General features: G+C 51.1%; 1 protein-coding gene across 1 annotated transcript; it reads left to right on the top strand.

The window, feature by feature from the left end:
* Window positions 1-16,707: 16,707 nt before the first annotated feature.
* ELFN1 (extracellular leucine rich repeat and fibronectin type III domain containing 1) lies at window positions 16,708-19,104 on the top strand. Its single transcript, XM_035548605.1, has one exon. The coding sequence runs from the start codon at window positions 16,714-16,716 to the stop codon at window positions 19,102-19,104; it is 2,391 nt and encodes a 796-aa protein (XP_035404498.1). The 5' UTR covers window positions 16,708-16,713.
* The last annotated feature ends 398 nt before the right edge of the window (window positions 19,105-19,502 follow it).

Genomic DNA, 19,502 nt, shown 5'->3' with positions numbered 1-19,502 from the left:
GGGCTACCCCAGCACCAGCTTTGTTCTCGTGCCTGCAGCAGCTCTGGAAATCCCAGCCACGGGCAAGGTCTCAAGGGGAACAAAATGCAGGTCGCTGCTGGGACAGACTCTGCAGGCGAGGCAGCGCACACAAAGGTACTTGGGCTATGATAGTAATTTGGACATTGCTGGTAATGGCAGAGCTGGTGCTTTAAGTGCACAGAGGCAGGAAATGAACCCCATCAATTTTTAAGATGTTGGCTGTTTCCTGTAGAGACAGGAGCCAGTGGACTTTGGTATTCCTTAGGCAGCCACTGCCCACTGCCAGCAGCTGGCAGAGGGGTGAAACGCTGTCCTCCTGCTCCGTGGGATGGACCTGCCCCACCGTCTGCAGGAGAGAGCCTTGGAAAGCTGCAAATGCACCTTCAGAGAGAGTGCTAGCAATGCTGTGGGTGACAGTGGGGTCTTCAGCTGCTCAATCAGAAGATGTGTGCATGGTGATGGGTTAGATGAGGCTTGCTGTGTTGCTGGTTGCAGTTATTCAATAGATGCTTGCAATGGGTACCAACTCAGTAAAACATATTCTACTGTGTGTGAGAGCATTTCCACACCAAACCCTTCCCATGCAGAGGAAGAATCCCCTTTTGGCTGGGACCTGAGGGGTATTCCCATTATTTGGGAAACTGCCCTGTTCCCCCTGAGATCCAGGAGTCTTTTGTCCCCAGTTCCCATGGGGTCAGGACAGAGACTGTCGCAGAGCGGGTGTTTTTAATGAACTGTCTGCTCTCTCCCTTTGCAGTTCTAATTACACTGTATATTTTGGAAATAAAAATGTCCTTTTCAATAATATCAGTCAGGAAGGCTCTCCAACATTTCCAAGTGCAGAGAGGTGGAGAGATGAGTGATCAAAGGCAGGCTGTAATGAGCTGTGAGAGGCAAGCCCAAGGTCAGTGGGGGCAGAGGGCCCATCATGATGCTCAGCCAGCTCCCAGCTCCTGCACCTTCCCCCATCCCCATCATTTGGAAGTGCACACCCCAAACACACAGTGCTGGAGAGACAGGCTGTCCCACGGTCACCATGGTTTAAATGCACACGGTGGAGGGCAGAAGCATTTGTGTTACTTTACAGATGTGACAGACGCTCACCACGGCCAAATCCCAGGGGAGGAGGCATCCAGTTGCTCCCAAAGAGCTGGAAGCAGTGCAGGAGTCATCATCTGGGAAAGGCACGGTCTTTGCAGCAAGCAGAGATGATCTAGGGCACTGATAAGTGTAAATCTAGGGCAGAGATCTAGATAATCAAGGAACAGAGAGCCAGGATGTGGGCACGGAGCTGAGATGTAGGGCATGGAGGAGCAGAGATGATGGCAATCAAGGAGCCACGATGTAGGTAATCAAGAAGCAGAGATTGGGGGCATGGAGGAGCAGGGAGCTAGGTGACCAAGGAGCTAGGATCTAGGGCATCAAGAAGGGCTGTTTCAGGGCATTGAAGAGCAGAGATCTGGGGCACTAAGGAGTGGGACATTATCTGACAGGCACGTTGCCAGCACCACTCCCAGGCTCACAGCCTGATGCCAAGGGTTGTGCAGGAAGGTGGAGATGGGAGTGATGCCCAGCCCCACGCTGGGAGCAGCCCTGCCCAACCTTTCACAGCCCAGGGGAGAGGAGGATAAACCTCCACAAGAAACCCCACAGCATGCAGTGAGCTCATGGGTTGCTCACAACAGCTGAGCCACGACTGGAAGCGCAGGATGCTCCAAAGGGGACCACGAAGTTGCTTCAGCCCGTGGGAAGGAGCCAGTCTCCACATCACCAGGAGCAGTAAACATGATCCATCTGAAAAATAGAGTCACGTTAACAATTATTGATCTATAACTTTTAACCAATTTCTTTTTTACAATATTGGATTGAGTCCTGATTTTAGCTTTTTATGTTCAGCACTAGGCAAACTCCATTCCATCAGCAAAAAACAGCCCCTATGGGCCAATCTGCATCTTCCATTGAGCTGAATGATAGAGGGCTGGAACAATATTTTTCGACAGATCAGTTCCTGTTCAGGGTAGCAGTGGCCATTATGCAAATCAAGCTATAAGAAGTTTAAAAGTCTGGAACCATCATATTTCTTTATTTCATTAACATCAATGCGAGCGGGAGAGTTAATACGACAGAATGAGCCCATTCCAGGGCTTACACAAAACGCTGCCCCTATCAGTTAACAAGATTGGTGATTTCCCCTCACTGGTGCTCCCGGCAGCTGCGCTAGGGGCACTGAGGCTTTCCTGGCAGCACAGCTGAGTGCGGGGTGGGTGAGAAATGTCTCTGGGCAGATCTGTGAGCAGGAATCCTCTGCCTGAGCTGGCAGATGGCTGGGAGGGCCCCGATCCGTGCAGCAGGGGGGAGCCGGGGTGCTGGGGGGACAGGCAGGGCATCAATTGCAAGGGCTCTATGTCCCCCTGGGGATTTTGCTTCCTACCCCCAAGAGAAGCTGCACAAAATCTCTTACACGGCGTCCTCAGCCACTAATTCAATGCATTGGCCAGGAGAAGTTGCTTGGGCAGAAATGTGTTAGCATGCACACTGGATTGAGATTTACAGCAGGCATGGAACACAAAGATAGCGGTGGTAACCTCATCTCCTCCTGCCCTGGTGCTGGACACACACATTCTCCCAGCACAGCAGTGATACAAGGAGCCGAGGTCTGATATAACACAGGCATTTATGCTACAGAGAGACCTGTGCTCCAGCACATGCCCTGATGCCCTGGCAGTGACCATCCCTCCTTCTCTTCCTCCATCACATCAGTGTTTTGTCAGCACCACAAGCATAAACCTTCACAGTTCTCCTGCGCATCCCTCACCTCCACCCCACCAAGGCACAGCCAGTCACTAAAAGAGCAATTCAGAAAGATGCAAGCTCCTCTTTGTGGCCCCATTTGGCTGAGGGTGTTAGCAGCCAGCTCCTCTTTACACATTAGGAAGCTAAGGTACGGTGCTATCATGGCAGCAAGGAAATTGTGGGGTCCTGGGACTCAGCCCTTGCATTCATGCCTTAGAAAAGGGAGTTGGTGATACCTGGCTGGCCAAAAAAGTCAACCCACCCTACGTGGTCCAGCAACCCTGCGAAACGCTGCCTCCCTTTCCCCAGCCATACACCCTTTTCCAGCCAAATAATCCACAGAAAAAAAGTCACAGACATATGCACACTCACATATACGTACGTATTTGCAGAGATCTGGACAATAAAGATCACAGCATGCCACACTAATGGATCCCAGCACTGTAACAGCTCATTACGAATGGCAACGTCTCTGTGCATTACTGCTAAAGACTCCACCTTTTAGCATTGAAACTTTCAATTGATTTTAAAATACACAATCAATCACAGTTAATCAAGGAATCATGAAGAAGCTATTGTACACAAATACACATAGACAACATATAAACCACAATTAATGACCACTTAAACAACAGTAGGAATGAAAATAGGATTATTTATTAGTGTTCATGAACAGTAATGGATGAAGTAATGAAGCAGTAACATGGGGGTGTGCTGGCAGCCAAAGTTTGTAATATTTTACACCAAGTGGTCATAAGTGACTTTTTCATGGGCAGGTCAATGACATGATGGCTCTCTCCCCATACACCAATGCAGCTGGACAGCTCTGGCCTTAATTTTAAGGAGAGTGATTAAAATGCAGCCACCTTACCCCATCCCTGAGCTGAGGACAGCGAACTGGGGCAGTGCAAAGGAGGTGACTTGCGTGGAGGCTCTCAGATCTCCCCTTGGCCACAGCTTCAGGTGGTCTGACCAGGATTTAGCACAAAAGACTATTTGGCCTAAGCTGGCTTTATTCACACCCACGTGGCAAGATACTCACAAGCCCAGAGCCGTGCCCTCCCGAGGCACACACCAACACAACCCAGCCTGTTCCTGCATGCACACCCACTTTGTGCCCAGCTGCACTCGTGGCCACCACTTTGCAAATACCCCAAATCCCTTCACCAGCCATGCAAATGCACACTTGCATCAGCATCAGAAACCCCAGACACTACAGCACACATGCACAAAGTGACGCAGGAGGATGCAAACATACACTGCCCCCCAGGGACAGGCAGAGGCAAGGGGAAAGGGAATCCAGCCAGCAAGAGGTGGCAGGGTCCTGCTGTCCCCTATAAAAGGGTGCTCATCTTGCTGCTATTCACTCAAAATTTGCAGCTTTGCACCAGACTAATTTAATTCCTCCAAATTAAAAAGCAGAACCCCACTCCTAGCTGCCTGGTGCAAAGGAGATGCCACGATGAAGTGATCTCTAGGAAGGAGAAAGGGGTAGGACAGAGGAAACCTCATCCCATCGCACCCTTCCTTAGAAGACAAGTACCATCTAACTCCCAAACTTGTCCTGGGGCAGAAGTATGGGGACACACTAGGAGCGCAGGCATTTCTGTAGCAAGGTGGAGGTGGCAAGCTTGACCACCTTTCTGCACAAGATAGTAGCTCCTAGTATTCATACCTCAACCCACAACCTTATTGCACTGCTGAAACTTAGGGCTGGAGGCCTCAGAAGGTGATGGCAGGTCAGACCCATAAACACATCTTTCTTGGTGTTTCAGAGCAGGGCTGAGGGTGCTGCAGCCCCTCACTCTGAGCCCAGCCCGCCGGCAGTTCCCCTTCCCGCTCACACAGATCAGCACCTTCCTCTCCTCCATTCTCTCTTTTATTGGCTTGCAAGTTAGCCCCAGGATGTTTTATCACACCACAGCACATAATACAAATGAAAAACAAAGGGGAAAAGTTTGAATCTTTTTTTTTTTTTTAATATATTCATCCCTGTGCAGGGAACAATGATCCATCTGATTAAATCTGCATGCTGGAGTTTATTAAACCGGGTTGGCCTCTCTCGCTTTCTCTCTCCTTTAGGCATGGACAAGCTCATTAAAATGAACACGCTCCGCTCCCTCCCCATGGCAATCCCACTTCTCACTGCCTGTGCTGCTGCTATCTTGCAGGCATCACCAGGAGCTGATGAACAGGGCTCTGCAGCTCAGCCTTCTCTGGCAGAGCACAGCAGCCAAGCTTTGGTGTGACTTTTTGGCAAAGGGCAGAAGATGCCTTCAGACTACACCAGGGCCTCTTGGCTACAGTGAGAGTGCAACCAAAGCGTAGGACAAGAGCTACCAAAAACAGAGACAAGGGAGCTAGGTTGGGCAGGGACCAACCACCCCACTCCAGCCCTGATGTGCCATTCACCCCTTCAGGGTCTGTTTCTCATCTGTAAAGTGGGTCTGATGGACACTGCTTCTCCCTTTAGAATAATTAATGGGTATGAAGTGCTTTGAATAAAGCACTAAGAATAAACTTATCAATAATGCCAAGGTGATGGGTGGGTGTAAAAGACTCTCCTCACTGTTGGAGGCACCTGGGACCAGGTCCCCACAGGGGCTTATGAGCCTTCTGGCAGCCACCTGCCCTGCAGCACAGCTCTCCTTGGGCCACCCCAGGAGGGTCCCCTGCTCCCCCAGCTGCCCTCCCTGCTGGCATTTCCAGCAGGCCAACATTTGCTGCACCTCCTCCTTCTCCTCAACAGCCCTTTAGATGCAACCTAAGTTTGTTACACCCCGGCGATAACAGTGGCTTAGGGCATATAATCCCTCCTTTACTTGACTTTGGGTTATTTTGAGCAGGAGATTAAAGGAGATTATCTGCATCACCTGAGATGCTGCACTTTCTATCTCTACCCTCTTCCCTCCATCCCTGGGGCTCACCCAGACAGCAGAAACCCTCCCTCCTTCCCCCATCTTCGGGCAGCTGTATGGCCACAGGGCACTGCCACATGGTGGTCCCGCATCACCAGCCTCTTTTTGTGGCCCTCACCCAGCCACCCCATTGCATCCTGCATGCCCAGGTCCTGGGGATGCTCCTTCAACACAGGAAAGGGAAGGCAGGACACCCCAGCAGGCTGTGGCACTAATTGGGATCAGCTCCTCAGCAGGCTTCTCCTTGAGAAGGAGGTGGAGGGAGGCTAAAATGCCCCTTCGGGCACGAGGAGCTTGCAGAACGGACCACTGGGTTCAACAGCAGCCACTCATCCCCACATTCAGAGAACAGAGATGGACTGCCTGCTTGCCATATCTCACACCATAAAAAGCTCTGAGGTTTGTGTTTCTTGCCCAAGGAGGAATCCCCATCCCTGAGCAGCACCAGCCACAGGCATCACCTGGCCAAGGCAGCGAGCTCCTTCTCATGTTTTGGGGACTGCATGCTGCTCTCCAGCTCACTTCAGCTTGGATTTAGCAAAGCACTTAAGTGCTGGTTTGAATTCCTCCTAAAGCCTTGCTGAAATCAACAGCTTTGATGAATCAAGGCCTAAACCAGCAGAGCTGCTAGCAGTGACCAAGAAAGCCAATTCCCTTTCCTATCCAAGGGAAAGGGAGGGATGCTGAAGCATCCCAGGGGTGGGGAGCAGCTACCAAGCAGCAATAGTTCTCCTGGAAAGCAAACACCCACACGTGGCATCCCACCGAGACACATGTGACCCATGCTCACACTCATGGCACGCTCACACCTTCATGGGCTGTTTTTCCTCATTTCAGACTACACCAGGCTAGAATCCATCTGCCACCCTGGAAATTAATAGCAATCATTAAACAAAAAGAGCTGGCAAAAAGAAGCCTGAGGTGAAAAGCAGCTATTTCTGCCAGAAAAAAAATTAAAACTATTTAGACATACAGAAAGTCATTTATTACTGTGAAGTCCTCCCTCCACCTGGGGTTTAAATCTCATTACAGTTTGTCCAAAACAGATGTTACCCTTTTAGCAGTAGATTATTAACGATAAACTCAATTCCTCCAGAGATGGTGGGTGTTCTGGGTTCACTTGTTTTTTCAACTTGGGTAACCTCCGCATGAAATGTTTATGAAAAGGACAGGCAATCCGAGTCCTGGCACCGTTCCCTGCTTCTATTGTTTGGGCCCTCTGAAGTTTTCCATTCCACTCTCCACATCTTTTGTAGGCCTATGAATGAGAAGGGAAAACACAGGGTCCAGATGGTGACCACAGACGCTTTTGAGGATCAGGTATGACGTTGAGGAAGGGCTTTCATGTACCACAAAACCATGCCGATTCACCGACAGCTCCTGCTGCTGCCCTTCCCCAGCAGCCTGGCATTAACCATGGTCAAAAAAAAGCAGGACCTCTTGGATGGACCCTGGCATGTACACAACCCATTTTCCCAAACTTGTCTGCTTCTACCCCCAGAGTTTTGCGTGAGGCCACATGGTTGGGTTTTAGGCCTGCTGGCTCCATGCAGGAGCCCCAGTGGTCCTTCTCAGCTGTGGCTGAGCATCCCCCACCGACAGAGGTGGGCTCTGCTTATTCCCACGAGGGAGTGGGCACACTTCAGTGGGAGAGCAGCTGACACCCTGTTTAGCCAGCCAAGCCCACGGTATAGCTGTATCTTTGTTCTGTTCAGATCTAACATAAAAGATACCTGCTCAGGAACCTGGAAGCCCCATTAACCATGCTGTAAACACAATCAGATGAAACATTAATATCAGCTCCACACAAATACAGCCATCTGGCTGCCCAGCCATCTTCCTGACCACTTCGGGTAGGAGGAATTGCATTCCTAGCACTCTCCAGAGACCCTGTTAAATAGATGTTCTCATGATGCCTCTCAGAGCACGCCTGGGAAGCTGGCAGGTGCCAGCTAGTTTCCCGCTATTGATGGTGAAGGTGGTACCAGCATCTCAGGGCTCCCTTAGAAAACACTTTTTGTGACCCATACTTTTTATTTTTGACCCATACCCACCTCCCTGAAGGTGCGGGTTGTACCTGGGATGAGCCCATTGCCTGTCTGCTCGAGTTGTGTCAAAGGCATGGCTGAATAACTGCAGGGGCTGTGCTCCAGGAAGGAAAAGACTCTGAGTTCATGGCTGAAATTAAGTTCTACACCAGCAGCTGAGTGAACAAACACCCACATCCCATGGGAAGGGCTGCCAGAGGGTACAGTCACTGCTATCCTCCCATCCCTCCACCACCTTGTGCTAATCTGCAGCAGTCCCTCATCCTCTCAGACCCCCACCCCAAACCCAGCTGGACCACAGATGTGCAGCACCCAGGTCCCCCAAGCCACCACCAGCAAGCCAGCACCTCTGCATCCCACATCCCTAAGCTCCAGCTCCTCCTAGCACCACAGGGACCTGCAGGGTGCTGTGAGGCTGAGCACCTTCCCTTCACAGCAGCTAACAAACTAAGGTGCCTTAAGTGCCGGCTGAAGGCATGCTATACCCTTAGGAAATGCTCTTTTGTCAGCAGGGTTTACCCTTTGCCCTTGGCAGTGTCATAGATGAACTTAGTAACTGCTTTTAGCCACCTCGGACTGAGCCATAACGTGGATGACAACACCATGCCTCTAAGCCATTCCTGTCCCCTGAAAGTGCTGATTCCAGCCTGTAATCCCACCCACAGCACGTGCACATCCAAGTGCAAGCATCTGGTAGCCGTGCCCTGGAGACATGGGCTGTTCTAGAGCCATTGTATTTGCTCCAGAACAGGATGTATTCGTGGTCTGCTAGGGATTCCTGGCCAAAGGGAGCATTCTGTAAAATTTTTAGCAGGGGATTGAGTGTGTATTTTCACCACTGAAACATCATAGATCTGCAGCCAGTTACAATATTGTCTAAAAACAAAACATCTGTTCAGGTTAGGAGCTGAGGAGATAGGCAGGGTTGGAAATCTCACGTAGGACCTATCTTGACCTAGGGAAGGAGAAGAGGGCCCTGCTCCCAGAGCTGACAAACCCAAACTCCATGTGCAGCAGCAGGGCAACGCTGGGTAAGATGTGCATGGAAAGTGATCACGCTTGGTTTTCTCTGCAATGCTGTTACCCTGAATAAACATTACATTGGATTTGGAGAGCTGCCCAGATGATCATTAACCTTCTCCTGGCCCATGACAGGAAGCGAAGCCAGCCTGCAGCACTGAGCTAAAATTAGGCCTGTAAGGCACTGGGTCTTGCCAGATATTGCTAAATCTGGGCACAACCCCCCCTCAAAAAACAGCCAGAGGAGCCCTAGGCTGGGCTCCTTGGCTTCAGAGAAGTGGATCATTAAATCACAGAATAATTTTGGGTGGAAGAGACATCTGGAAAGCTTCTCCAGCACCATCAGTAGAAGCAGAACCAACTTGAAAGGTGAACAAGAGGTTAGCAGATGTGTTTGGTTACAGCAAGCCATGGCAATTCCTGGGTGCAGAAGGACACTTGCAGATGGAAAGGTGAGGTCCCGTTTACCTACCGGGGGATCAGGGCAAGCCGTTACCATGAAGTCCTGAGTGTTCTGCATATTTTCATGTCTACCTGCCAATATTCAGCAGTACGATCCACGCAGAAACTGCCACTGCTCAGACACCCACAACTTCTGGCTCGAGGCTCCCTCACAGGGGAAGGCAAGGACAGAAAGGGAGAAGTGCTTCTGAAAGTAAGACCTTAAAATCAAAAATATCAGAGCAAACAAAATACTGTGCTGTAGCATAAAAGGGCAAGCTGTAGTACTTGCACCTCTAAAAGTAATTTCTTACAAGCTAATCATTTCATGGATTCACCATCAGATTTTATTCCATATAGAAGTGGCTACTCCTGCCTGGGATGCAAAGGGTTATGCAGGCTTCCTGGAAAAATAAATTAACAAAAGAAAGCGGTAAAACCCCCTTTCATATAGCACTGAAGATCTGAGCAGGGATGACAATGCAGAGACAAGGCTCAGCTCAGTTTGTCAGCACTGAGGAACACCAGCGGCTTCGCTTCCAGCACGGGGTGGGCTCCCTCCATTGTATCAGTGCTGGAAAAAACATGCTTTGATCTCCAGCAGTATTTACTGGGGGGGAAAAGGGAGTACTGCTTCTGCTCCAGACCTCTGCTTTCCCCCAGCTTAACACGGCTATGACTATCCCATAATAAAGCTGTGATTCAGGCTGATTATTGCTAAGGAAGAGCACCACAAAGTAAATACTAGAGAGGCTCTCATGGAAACACACTTTTCTTACTACTACTGTTCTACCTGATTAGAGCTCTCAGTTCTCCACATCCCCGAAAATCTTTGTCCTCTTCACCTCCCTCTAACTCTTCCCCTCTAATTGCACTCCTCATCTCTTTGAGGGCTCAGCTGCACCATCGCAGGCTGGAGCTGACATTTTGTCCGCTCGTGCTGATATTTCAGAAGGCTGTTTTAATGCACAGGTAACCAGCTGGGCTTACGAGGCTGTTCACCAGGAAGATCATTTATGCATTTACTTAAACTCAGCAAAGAATTTTGCTCAGTGGCCCACAGCAGTACGAGATAGGGTTGTCATCTCAATAGACCCTGGATGCTAAGCAGCCTGAGACGGATGTAAATGACTTCAGACTGCAGTTGAATGAAAAGCAGAATATCTGTATTTTCTGAAGTCCCTTTCCTGAAGTCCCAAGAGCTGACCTAGCTTGAAAACATTGTTATTTTAACCCTGAATTTATTTTGCCACAGAACAAAAAAGGGTGCCTAAAAATGTTTACAAGAACAGGCTCCATTTGACCATTCCCAAATTGCAGTGCTGGCCTCAGCGCAGCTAGCAGAGAAGGTGAAGGAATGATAGCTCTGAACTATGGCTCCCATCAGACACCACATCACCCACAGCTTACAGCTAAATTGGCCTGAAATCAAGTATTGCAATGGAAGCTTTCAAGAAAGATCACTGTTTTTCAGCCAAAGGTTTAATTTTGCAGAAATCACATTTTCCACCAGAAATCCGTTTTGCTGAGGAATTCCACATGCAACCAGCTGCAGAGCAAGCTGTCCCCTGTGGCAGCCCACGTCAGGCAGCAGCAGGGGCTGGCTTCCCAAAGGAAAAGGCAAAGCAGGAACTAGGGTGGCCCCAGCAGAGGGGGTTCCCTCCCCACCCGGGGCTACATGGACACAGCAGGCAGGGAAGGTGCTGGTGACAAGGTCCATTGACAGTCACAGGCAAGACAAGAGATGAACCAGAGCCTGTCCAAGGAGTGCAGCCAGGAGCAGAAGGAGATGGGTGAGGTACAGCACCAGACACCACTTGTAATTCAGTCAGGAGCCACCTACCACAAAGGCTTGAGGCCTCTCCTAGAGGCAGGACCAGAAGCAGGACTGGAGACATGCAGAAAACAGCCAGAGGCCCAGGGCTGAGCTTAAATGGAGGTCCTGAGGCCCTGGGAAGAGGGTGGAGGTGGAGGCCCCAGGTGAGGCTGGTCAGGACCATTAAGCCCTATCGGTGCCTTCAGGGCCTTAGCACCATATAGCATCCGCAAGTGTCAATACAACTGTCAGTAATGCCCCTGCATAAGACACTGCGTGTGTGATTTCTGTTTGTTTCTCCCTGCCTACACTCAGAAAGTACTCTCTTCACCATCCTTCCCACCTGGCTGTTTGCCATCTACCCTGTGACCTCGCAAGGTCTCAGTAGAAGCTATCCTGCATACAGTGCTGGGCACCTGTCTCTCAGCCCCCTTTTACCTCTTTGTTTCATTCCCTCTTCATCTCTCTTCAAAACTCAGTGGAAAACCTCTCTCTTCTCCTTTGCTGATTGTTTCTTAAATAATAAATACTAGCAGGAGAGTAGAATTGACTGGAGAGCTCTATTATCTAACTCTGTGAGTTATTTGGGAATAAGGTTGGGATGCATAAAGTGCTGCCTAAAACCTATCTGTGGAGACAATATTAGTACTGGGATCTCTGGATGGAAAATAAACTTGGATTCTACAGGGCTGGGCATTTTTATTATTCAGCATGGTAGTGATGCTAACCAACATGACCCAGAAGGAGGTGTGTAGCAAACACCAAGAATACGAATGAGCAGAAAAACCTGCCTGGAAGCCTCAATTCCACACCTGACATCCACAGAATGGACGTCAAGAGATTTAGGGGAGCCTTCATCACTAACAAATGTTTTCTCTGCCATCCTAGAGCTGTCTCCTCAGATTATTTTACACATTATGGAGAGCCAAGGTTCATTTTAACATTTGGTGCCTGTTAGCCAAATTTTCCGTCCCCACCTCTTTGGGCTATTAAACATTTATCGCTTGTAATGTATCGTTCCCGTTTTGCTACGTCCCTCTTTGTAGTGGAGCTTCTTCGTTTATTGATAAAATGACCTGAGCAGATGTGAGAGGGGATCTAAGAGAAGCTGAAACGTGGCCAGATGGACGGAGCAGCTAGGGAGGATGAAGTTCTGGGGATGCAGGGATGCCGAGAGGGGAACATTGTTGTGTGTGTGTGTGTATGCGCACGCACACAAACGCGTACATGTTAATCTGGCTCCTTGCCTTCGCTCAGCAAATCTAATCCACAGTTCGAAAGAACTCATTCAGTAGAATAACAAAATTAGGAACTGAGTGCCAGGACGGCATATTCTGTGTGCTGCCCGGCTTGCTCCCCCTCAACCCACCCAGCCCCCACGGCTGCTTTGTTTGCTTCCTTGCAGCTGCTGCTCTGGTTTAATTTACTGAGATGCCATTAGCTGGGAGATGGAGGCAAAAACTTCCAGCCAGCCTGCACTGGTGTGAGCAGCCACAGTTTTGCCTTTTCCTTACCACTTATGCTGCCGGAGGACAAGGCTGGTGCTGTCCATCCAGTGCAGGCTGCAGCCTCATGGAGATCACAAAATCAGTTTGCTGCTGGGTTGTTGGCAAGAAGCAGGGCTGGAGAAGCAGGGACAGGTAGGAGGGGAGAGCATCAGTATCAGTGTTGAGGATCAGCAGGGCAAGGCATGGATCTGGGCTCCAGCAGGGACACTGAAGATCAGAGGCAGTGCGTAGCAGCAGCAAGCAGCGAGGGAGTTGTCACTGCCCATTTACTGGTCTCTGCGAGCCATGTAAGCCTGACGTCTTCTCAGCTGGCCAAGGCAACCATGCTGCCTTGTGAAAGCCAAAGGAAAGGGAAACACAGCAGTATCCATGGTGCACAGGTGACTCTCACAAGGAATATTTCCTGCCCCACAGCCTCCCCATGGCCACGGCCTTTTGTCATTGTCAGCCAGGGCTCAACATTTCTCCGATTTAGTTTAATCATTTCAAAACATTGCTGTTGTTTTCATTCCTCGCCTTTGCTTCTTTCATAATCAGTGAAAAAGAACCCCATATCTCCACTTTCCTGGTAGCTTTTCACTTCAGAGTTGTAGGTGGATTGTCCCCAGGTTTTCCCTGGCAGCTCTGTGAAGAGTCAGAGGACTGGGAAAAGTGGTGTACAATTGGGTTACTGGGAGCACAAAGCCAGAACAGCTGGGCAAAGACAAATCAGTCAGGCAGGAGTGTTAAAACCCTAGACTTTCTTAGTGATTTTTCTGAAGTCCATGGGGAAAAGGAAGCGGGGGGGGGCCTCTCCCTCACCCTCCAGAGCCACGTCCCAGCCACAGGAGATCAGGAACAGCAAAAGTTGCTCATCCAACCAGCTGCTCTATGTCTAAACTGCAAGAATCCCGCCCAGGATTTCAGAAGCAGAAAAGGAAGATTAGACGGGAGATAAAATCAAAGAAACCTCCTGGATCTCTGTTATCTGCTGTTAGGGGGATACGTGCTGGAACCGCTGCGAGTGCCCCCACTCCCATCCCTCCTCGGTGCCTGGCTGACGCCGCACACCCACATGCACCCATGTCAGCGTGATGCTGGAAGGAGGCTTTCAGAAGCCAGCAAGATAACAGTTATCTCCTCCACGCAAAGCAACAAGACCACTTCTCCTCTCCCCAGTCATGTCCCAGCAATCTAATAAAAGGGGAGATTAGCCCCTCTTACATCTCCTTAATGCTGTCGTTTTATTCACACTTTGCAAAGCAAATAAACCAGCAAATTGCTTGCTTTAATGAGCTGAAATTAAACTCGGGCTGCTGATAAAATGCCTTTTCTCCTTTCTGTTGTTGGAAAGGACTCGTCTGATAGGCAACGCATGGCAAAGAAGAGAAAACACACAGTAGGAACCTTATTGAATATGTCTGAGTTGCTTACGGTCACTCTTCCTCACCCCAGACACCCCTGATTAGATGAGGGAGGCACGGGGCTGATGAAGAGGATACGGGGGCCAGCCTGGCAAGGTCCTTGGAGGGTCTTGTCTCTGCTCTTTGCTCACAGGATGGTCCTGCTCCATTAACTAATGCCCTCTGATATGGGCTGCAGGCTGTGGCTTCCCCAGAGACACGGCAACAGGAAACTTTCCCCCGCAAGAAGAAGGCTGGTGTGGCTTTGCAGGAGATGCTTGCAGCAAAGGAGAGGGCTGTGGGCAAGTAAGGCGATTTCCATGCCATCCATCCCCAGGGGACAGCTGGGGCAACCCATTGCTGATGGCTCCACAGGCCAGGACTACTCATCTCTAACCTTCTCCAACATCCTTATGGGTAATGTGCACCCCACGGGAGGCAATCGGAGGGGCTGGGGACCATGCTGATCCCTGTGGCAGAGGATAACGGGCACATCCAGAGCCCAGCTCCCAGCTGGAGGGCGCGAAAGTCTCCAACTGCAGCTCAACGCATCTGACTTGACTTTCATCTTAACGAGAGGAGCTTGGGGCACTGTCGTTCAGTCTCCCACAGCCCCGTGATGCACTGTCATTATCTCATGGAACTGGAGAGGAGACTGGAGAGCAGGGAGGTTAATTGAGTTGCCCAGTGCCGGGAGGGATGTGACGGCAGACAGCTCTCAGCCCAGCACTGCAGCCAATGCCTCCCCATCAGTGGGGGAGTGTGTTTGGGGACACAGTCCCTGTCCCTTCCTCGCCAGATCCAAGGACTCAGATGTGCCAAAATGAGCTACCAGGTCCTGACAAAGCACTCCAGAGAGGGACAGCACGTCCTTGTAAATGTGCTCCTTCTGGTGCCACAGGTACTGGTTCCAGAAATGGGGTTTACCCTCAATATCAGTATTTCTGCAGTGATATGAGGACTTCGCCTCGAATAGCAGTGTAAAAGCACACTAAAGTCCAGGTTTCTACCACCTGGTGGGAGATCTGCTGGAGGACAAGGTGGCTGGAGAGCCTCGTACGCCACAGAGCTGATGCAAAAGCAGATCTTGTTATGTACGTAATGGAAACCCAGCCATCCCACCAGGGAACAGACTCACTGTTCGCGATCCAGAAAGAACAAATAAACTGTTTCACTGTTTGTTATTACCAGCCTGTTTACTGAAGTATAAGCTGTGAATGGTTAACAGAGCTCTCTGCAGTGAAACATGGTCTGCTTCACCACCTGGTATCATGGCTGGAAAACAGGGATCTGGTTTCTCCAGGATGAGGGTGATGGTATGGTGTCTGAACGCCTCTCATGGTTTGCAGGAGGGCAGCACCCAGGACATCCATTCACTGCCTGGGCACTGGGAAATGGATTGGAAACCAAGTTCTGGATTTACACTACTCTGCAGATCTAATGAAACACAGCTCAGATGTATGACGTGTCCCTCCATCTCTTTCATGGATGCTCAAGAAGCCTCAGTTTCCTACCAGCTGTGTTTTCAAGAAGTGCTGGTGGTATCTTTCCTGCTTCCTACAGTCTGTCTGGGGACAAGAGAGACAACCAGAGCTACTGTTTCTGTTGAAAGTCTCAAGAAGGAATTTCTAGATAAGCCATAATGTTTCTCCCAGCTGTGGGCAACTCCTTCTCTGGCAGGTTGGGGCAACAAGCCCCAACTACAGACAAGGAAAACAGATGGTGGGCAATTGAGCTAGTGTGCCTTGTAGCCAAGCAGTGCCCTGAAACTACTGCTCAGGTTCCCAGAAGCAGGCCAGGTGCTTGATGCTGGGCTTTATCCTAGCCACCACACAGCAATGCAGTCAGGAAGACACGGCGTCCTCAGTCAGCATCCCCCTCCGTGGGCACTGCTGCTGCACGCACCAGCACGCGCGACAGATAGGATTCCCCTCAGCAAAACGTTGCAGCATCAAATCTACATCAGAGTGAGTTGTCTAGACTTCATCTGCTCTCCGCAGAGAGGAACAGACACTTCTGGGGCACCACTCCTCTCCTCTGAAGGTAGACACCTAAACAGGTCAGACAAACGGTGCACTGGATGTGCGTTGTTCTCCCTCCTGCCTATAACGTGATGCTGGTTGATGCACTTAGAGGCTGACGTCTGCAGGCAGTGACCGCCTGCCCTAGTGATGCCAAACAGCACTGGCTGTGCCCGAATTAACCAAAGGCCCTGGAGAGGTGGCAGCTGGATTTAGAAGGCAAGAGGCTAACATTAAGAGGGTAGTTGGGTGCATCTCTGATGCTGCTAGACTTTAATTGTCTGCCCTTTGTGTTGAGCTTGTGCTTTTGTTTTGTTTTGTGCAGGTGAGCTGAGGAACCAAGCAAGGACAGCCAGCCAGGAGGCACGTGGAGATGGGGACCGGCACCACAATGAGCAGCAAAAAGAAAACAAGGAGATGTACTGTTAAAAACGAGAGGAAGGCTTATCTCTGAGCCAGAGAGGCTGCTCCGCACAGGCACCTAACTTCATGACTCCCTCCCTGAGATGCCGGAGACCTGGTGATGCGGGACCAGCCCCAGCCTCCCAGGCCTTGACAGCAGCCCCCGGCCGGCGGCTGCCGAGCCCCTTGGGCACCGAGGTCCCTGTTCGCCACGGCCACTTCCCCCCGGGCTCCAAGCCATGAGGAGAAGGGAGAGGAGAGCAAAGAAGCACTAACCCAAGTCTTCCCAGCCCCCGTCCCACTCCCCGCTTCCAGCAACCCCCTCTCCGCGCCGCCCTTCCAGATGGCAGGTCGCCGGTGGGCCGCGACGCCAGCCCTCTGCGTGTGCGTGGCAGCCGTCTCCCTCCTGCACGCCGGCGGGGTGCGGGCGGACTGCTGGCTCATCGAGGGGGACAAGGGTTTCGTCTGGCTGGCCATCTGCAGCCAAAACCAGCCCCCCTACGAGTCCATCCCCCAGCAGATCAACAGCACCATCGTGGACTTGCGGCTGAACGACAACAAGATCAAGAGCGTGCAGTACGCCTCGCTCAGCCGCTTCGGCAACCTGACATACCTCAACCTGACGAAGAACGAGATCTCCTACATCGAGGACGGTGCCTTTTCGGGACAGTTCAACCTCCAGGTGCTGCAGCTGGGTTACAACCGACTGAGGAACCTCACTGAGGGCATCCTGCGGGGCCTGGGGAAGCTGGAGTACCTCTATCTCCAGGCCAACCTCATCGAGTCCGTCACCCCCAACGCCTTCTGGGAGTGCCCCAACATAGTGAACATTGACCTGTCCATGAACAGGATCCAGAGACTCGACAGCAACACTTTTAGGGGCTTAAACAAGCTCTCTGTCTGTGAACTCTACAGTAACCCCTTCTACTGCTCCTGTGAGCTCCTCGGCTTCCTGCAATGGCTGGAGGCGTTCACCAACATGACACGCACTTATGACCGGATGCAGTGCGACTCCCCACCGGACTACATGGGCTACTACTTGTTAGGCCAAGGCCGGACTGGCTACCGCAATGCTCTGAGCATGCTCTCGTCCCTTTGCACCGGTGGCTCCTACACTGTGATCCCTCGTTTTATCCCTCCCCGCTACCAAGTGACCACAGCACCCTCCGAGAGCCCGTGCTCTGAGGAGGAGTGCTCCTCCGGTGACGGCACCACCCCACAGTTCTCCCTCTTCACGCCCATCGGCGAGACAGAGGTGCGCCCTAACATCCAGGTGAAGCACCTCAACCACAACTCGGCCGTCCTCACCGTGCAGATCCCCTACCCCTTCAGCAAGATGTACATCCTCTCCCAGTTTGAAAACGGCTTCTCCTCCATGATCACCAAGCTCAGGAAGAAGGAGGAGAACATCACCGTGAGCAACCTAGTAGCACAAAGAGATTACACCTACTGTGTGGTCTCTGTCCACCAATACTCCAAGTACAACCACACCTGTGTCACCATCACGCCCACCAGACCCAACCGCAAGGAGCCGGTGCCCACCCCTTCCACTGCCACCCATTATATCATGACAATCCTGGGCTGTCTCTTTGGCATGGTGATCGTCTTGGGCGTCGTGTATTACTGTCTCCGAAAGAGGCGCCAGCAAGAAGAGAAGCACAAAAAGGCTGCCGGCAGCATGAAGAAGACCATCATTGAGCTGAAATACGGGCCAGAAATGGAGACCACCAGCATCACCCAGCTGTCCCAAGGACAGATGCTGGGCGGGGAGACGGTGACCCGCATCCCCTACCTGCCTTCCGCTGGAGAGGTCGAGCAGTACAAGCTGATCGACAGCAGTGAGACCCCCAAGGCTACCAAGGGCAACTACATGGAGGTGAGGACAGGGGAGCAGCCTGAGAGGCGAGACTGTGAGCTGTCCCTGCCACCGGACACCCAGAGCTCCGTGGCCGAGATCTCCACCATTGCCAAGGAGGTGGACAAGGTGAACCAGATCATCAACAACTGCATCGATGCCTTGAAATCTGAGTCCACCTCCTTCCAAGGGGTGAAATCGGGGGCAGTTTCCACAGTGGAGCCTCAGCTGGTGCTCTTATCAGAGCAGATCCCCAGCAAGCACGGGTTCCTCTCCCCTGTCTACAAGGAAAGCTACAACCACCCCCTCCAGCGGCACCACAGCATGGAGGCCGCCCCCAAACGCTCCAGCACCTCTTCCAGCGGCTCCATACGGAGCCCCAGGTCCTACCGCTCCGAGGGATCGGGCCACAAATCAGAAGCCAAATACATCGAGAAGACGTCCCCCACCACTGACACCATCCTCACTGTGACACCGGCCGCGGCCATCCTGCGGGCGGAGGCGGAGAAGATCCGGCAGTACAGCGAACACCGGCACTCGTACCCCGGCTCGCACCAGGGGGAGCAGCACGACAGCATGGCGGGGCGAAAGCCCTCCATCCTGGAGCCTCTGACCCGTCCTCGCCCCAGAGACCTGGCCTATTCCCAGCTCTCGCCCCAATACCACAACCTGAGCTACACCTCCAGCCCCGAGTACACCTGCAAACCTTCGCACAGCATCTGGGAGCGCTTCAAACTCAACCGCAAGCGGCACAAAGACGAGGAGGAGTACATGGCAGCCGGCCATGCCCTACGCAAAAAGGTCCAGTTTGCCAAAGACGAGGATCTTCACGACATCTTAGACTACTGGAAGGGCGTCTCTGCCCAGCAAAAGTCCTGAGTCCTCACACAACTCGTGACTTAACACACTAACTGGACCAAAAGAAATCCGCAGCAGCTATTTTTATTCAGACTGTCTTTGAAACAAACAAAAAATATAATAATAATAATAAATGAATCAATAAAAATAAAAGAGAGAACAAATTATGGAAATCTACAAATATTCTATATAATATATAAAGTGAGATATTAAAATGGCCTCACTTTGGTGACACGCACCAAATTTGAATACAAACTTTACAAAACAAACTGTGCAGTGAAAAAAAAAGAAAAAAGTTTTGTTTCATTCTGATTTTTCTAAAAAAGAAAAAAGAAAAAAAAAGAAAAAAATTGAATATAAAAAGAAAGTGAAAGAGCGGGCAGAGAGCTCTGGCATTTCCCAGTACTGCATTGCATGAG

The sequence above is a fragment of the Cygnus atratus genome, chromosome 15 (genome assembly GCF_013377495.2).
Source record: "Cygnus atratus isolate AKBS03 ecotype Queensland, Australia chromosome 15, CAtr_DNAZoo_HiC_assembly, whole genome shotgun sequence".
Classification (NCBI taxonomy): Eukaryota; Metazoa; Chordata; class Aves; order Anseriformes; family Anatidae; genus Cygnus; species Cygnus atratus.
The sequence above is the reverse complement of the archived record's forward strand: the minus strand, read 5'-3'. Positions and strand labels throughout refer to the sequence as shown.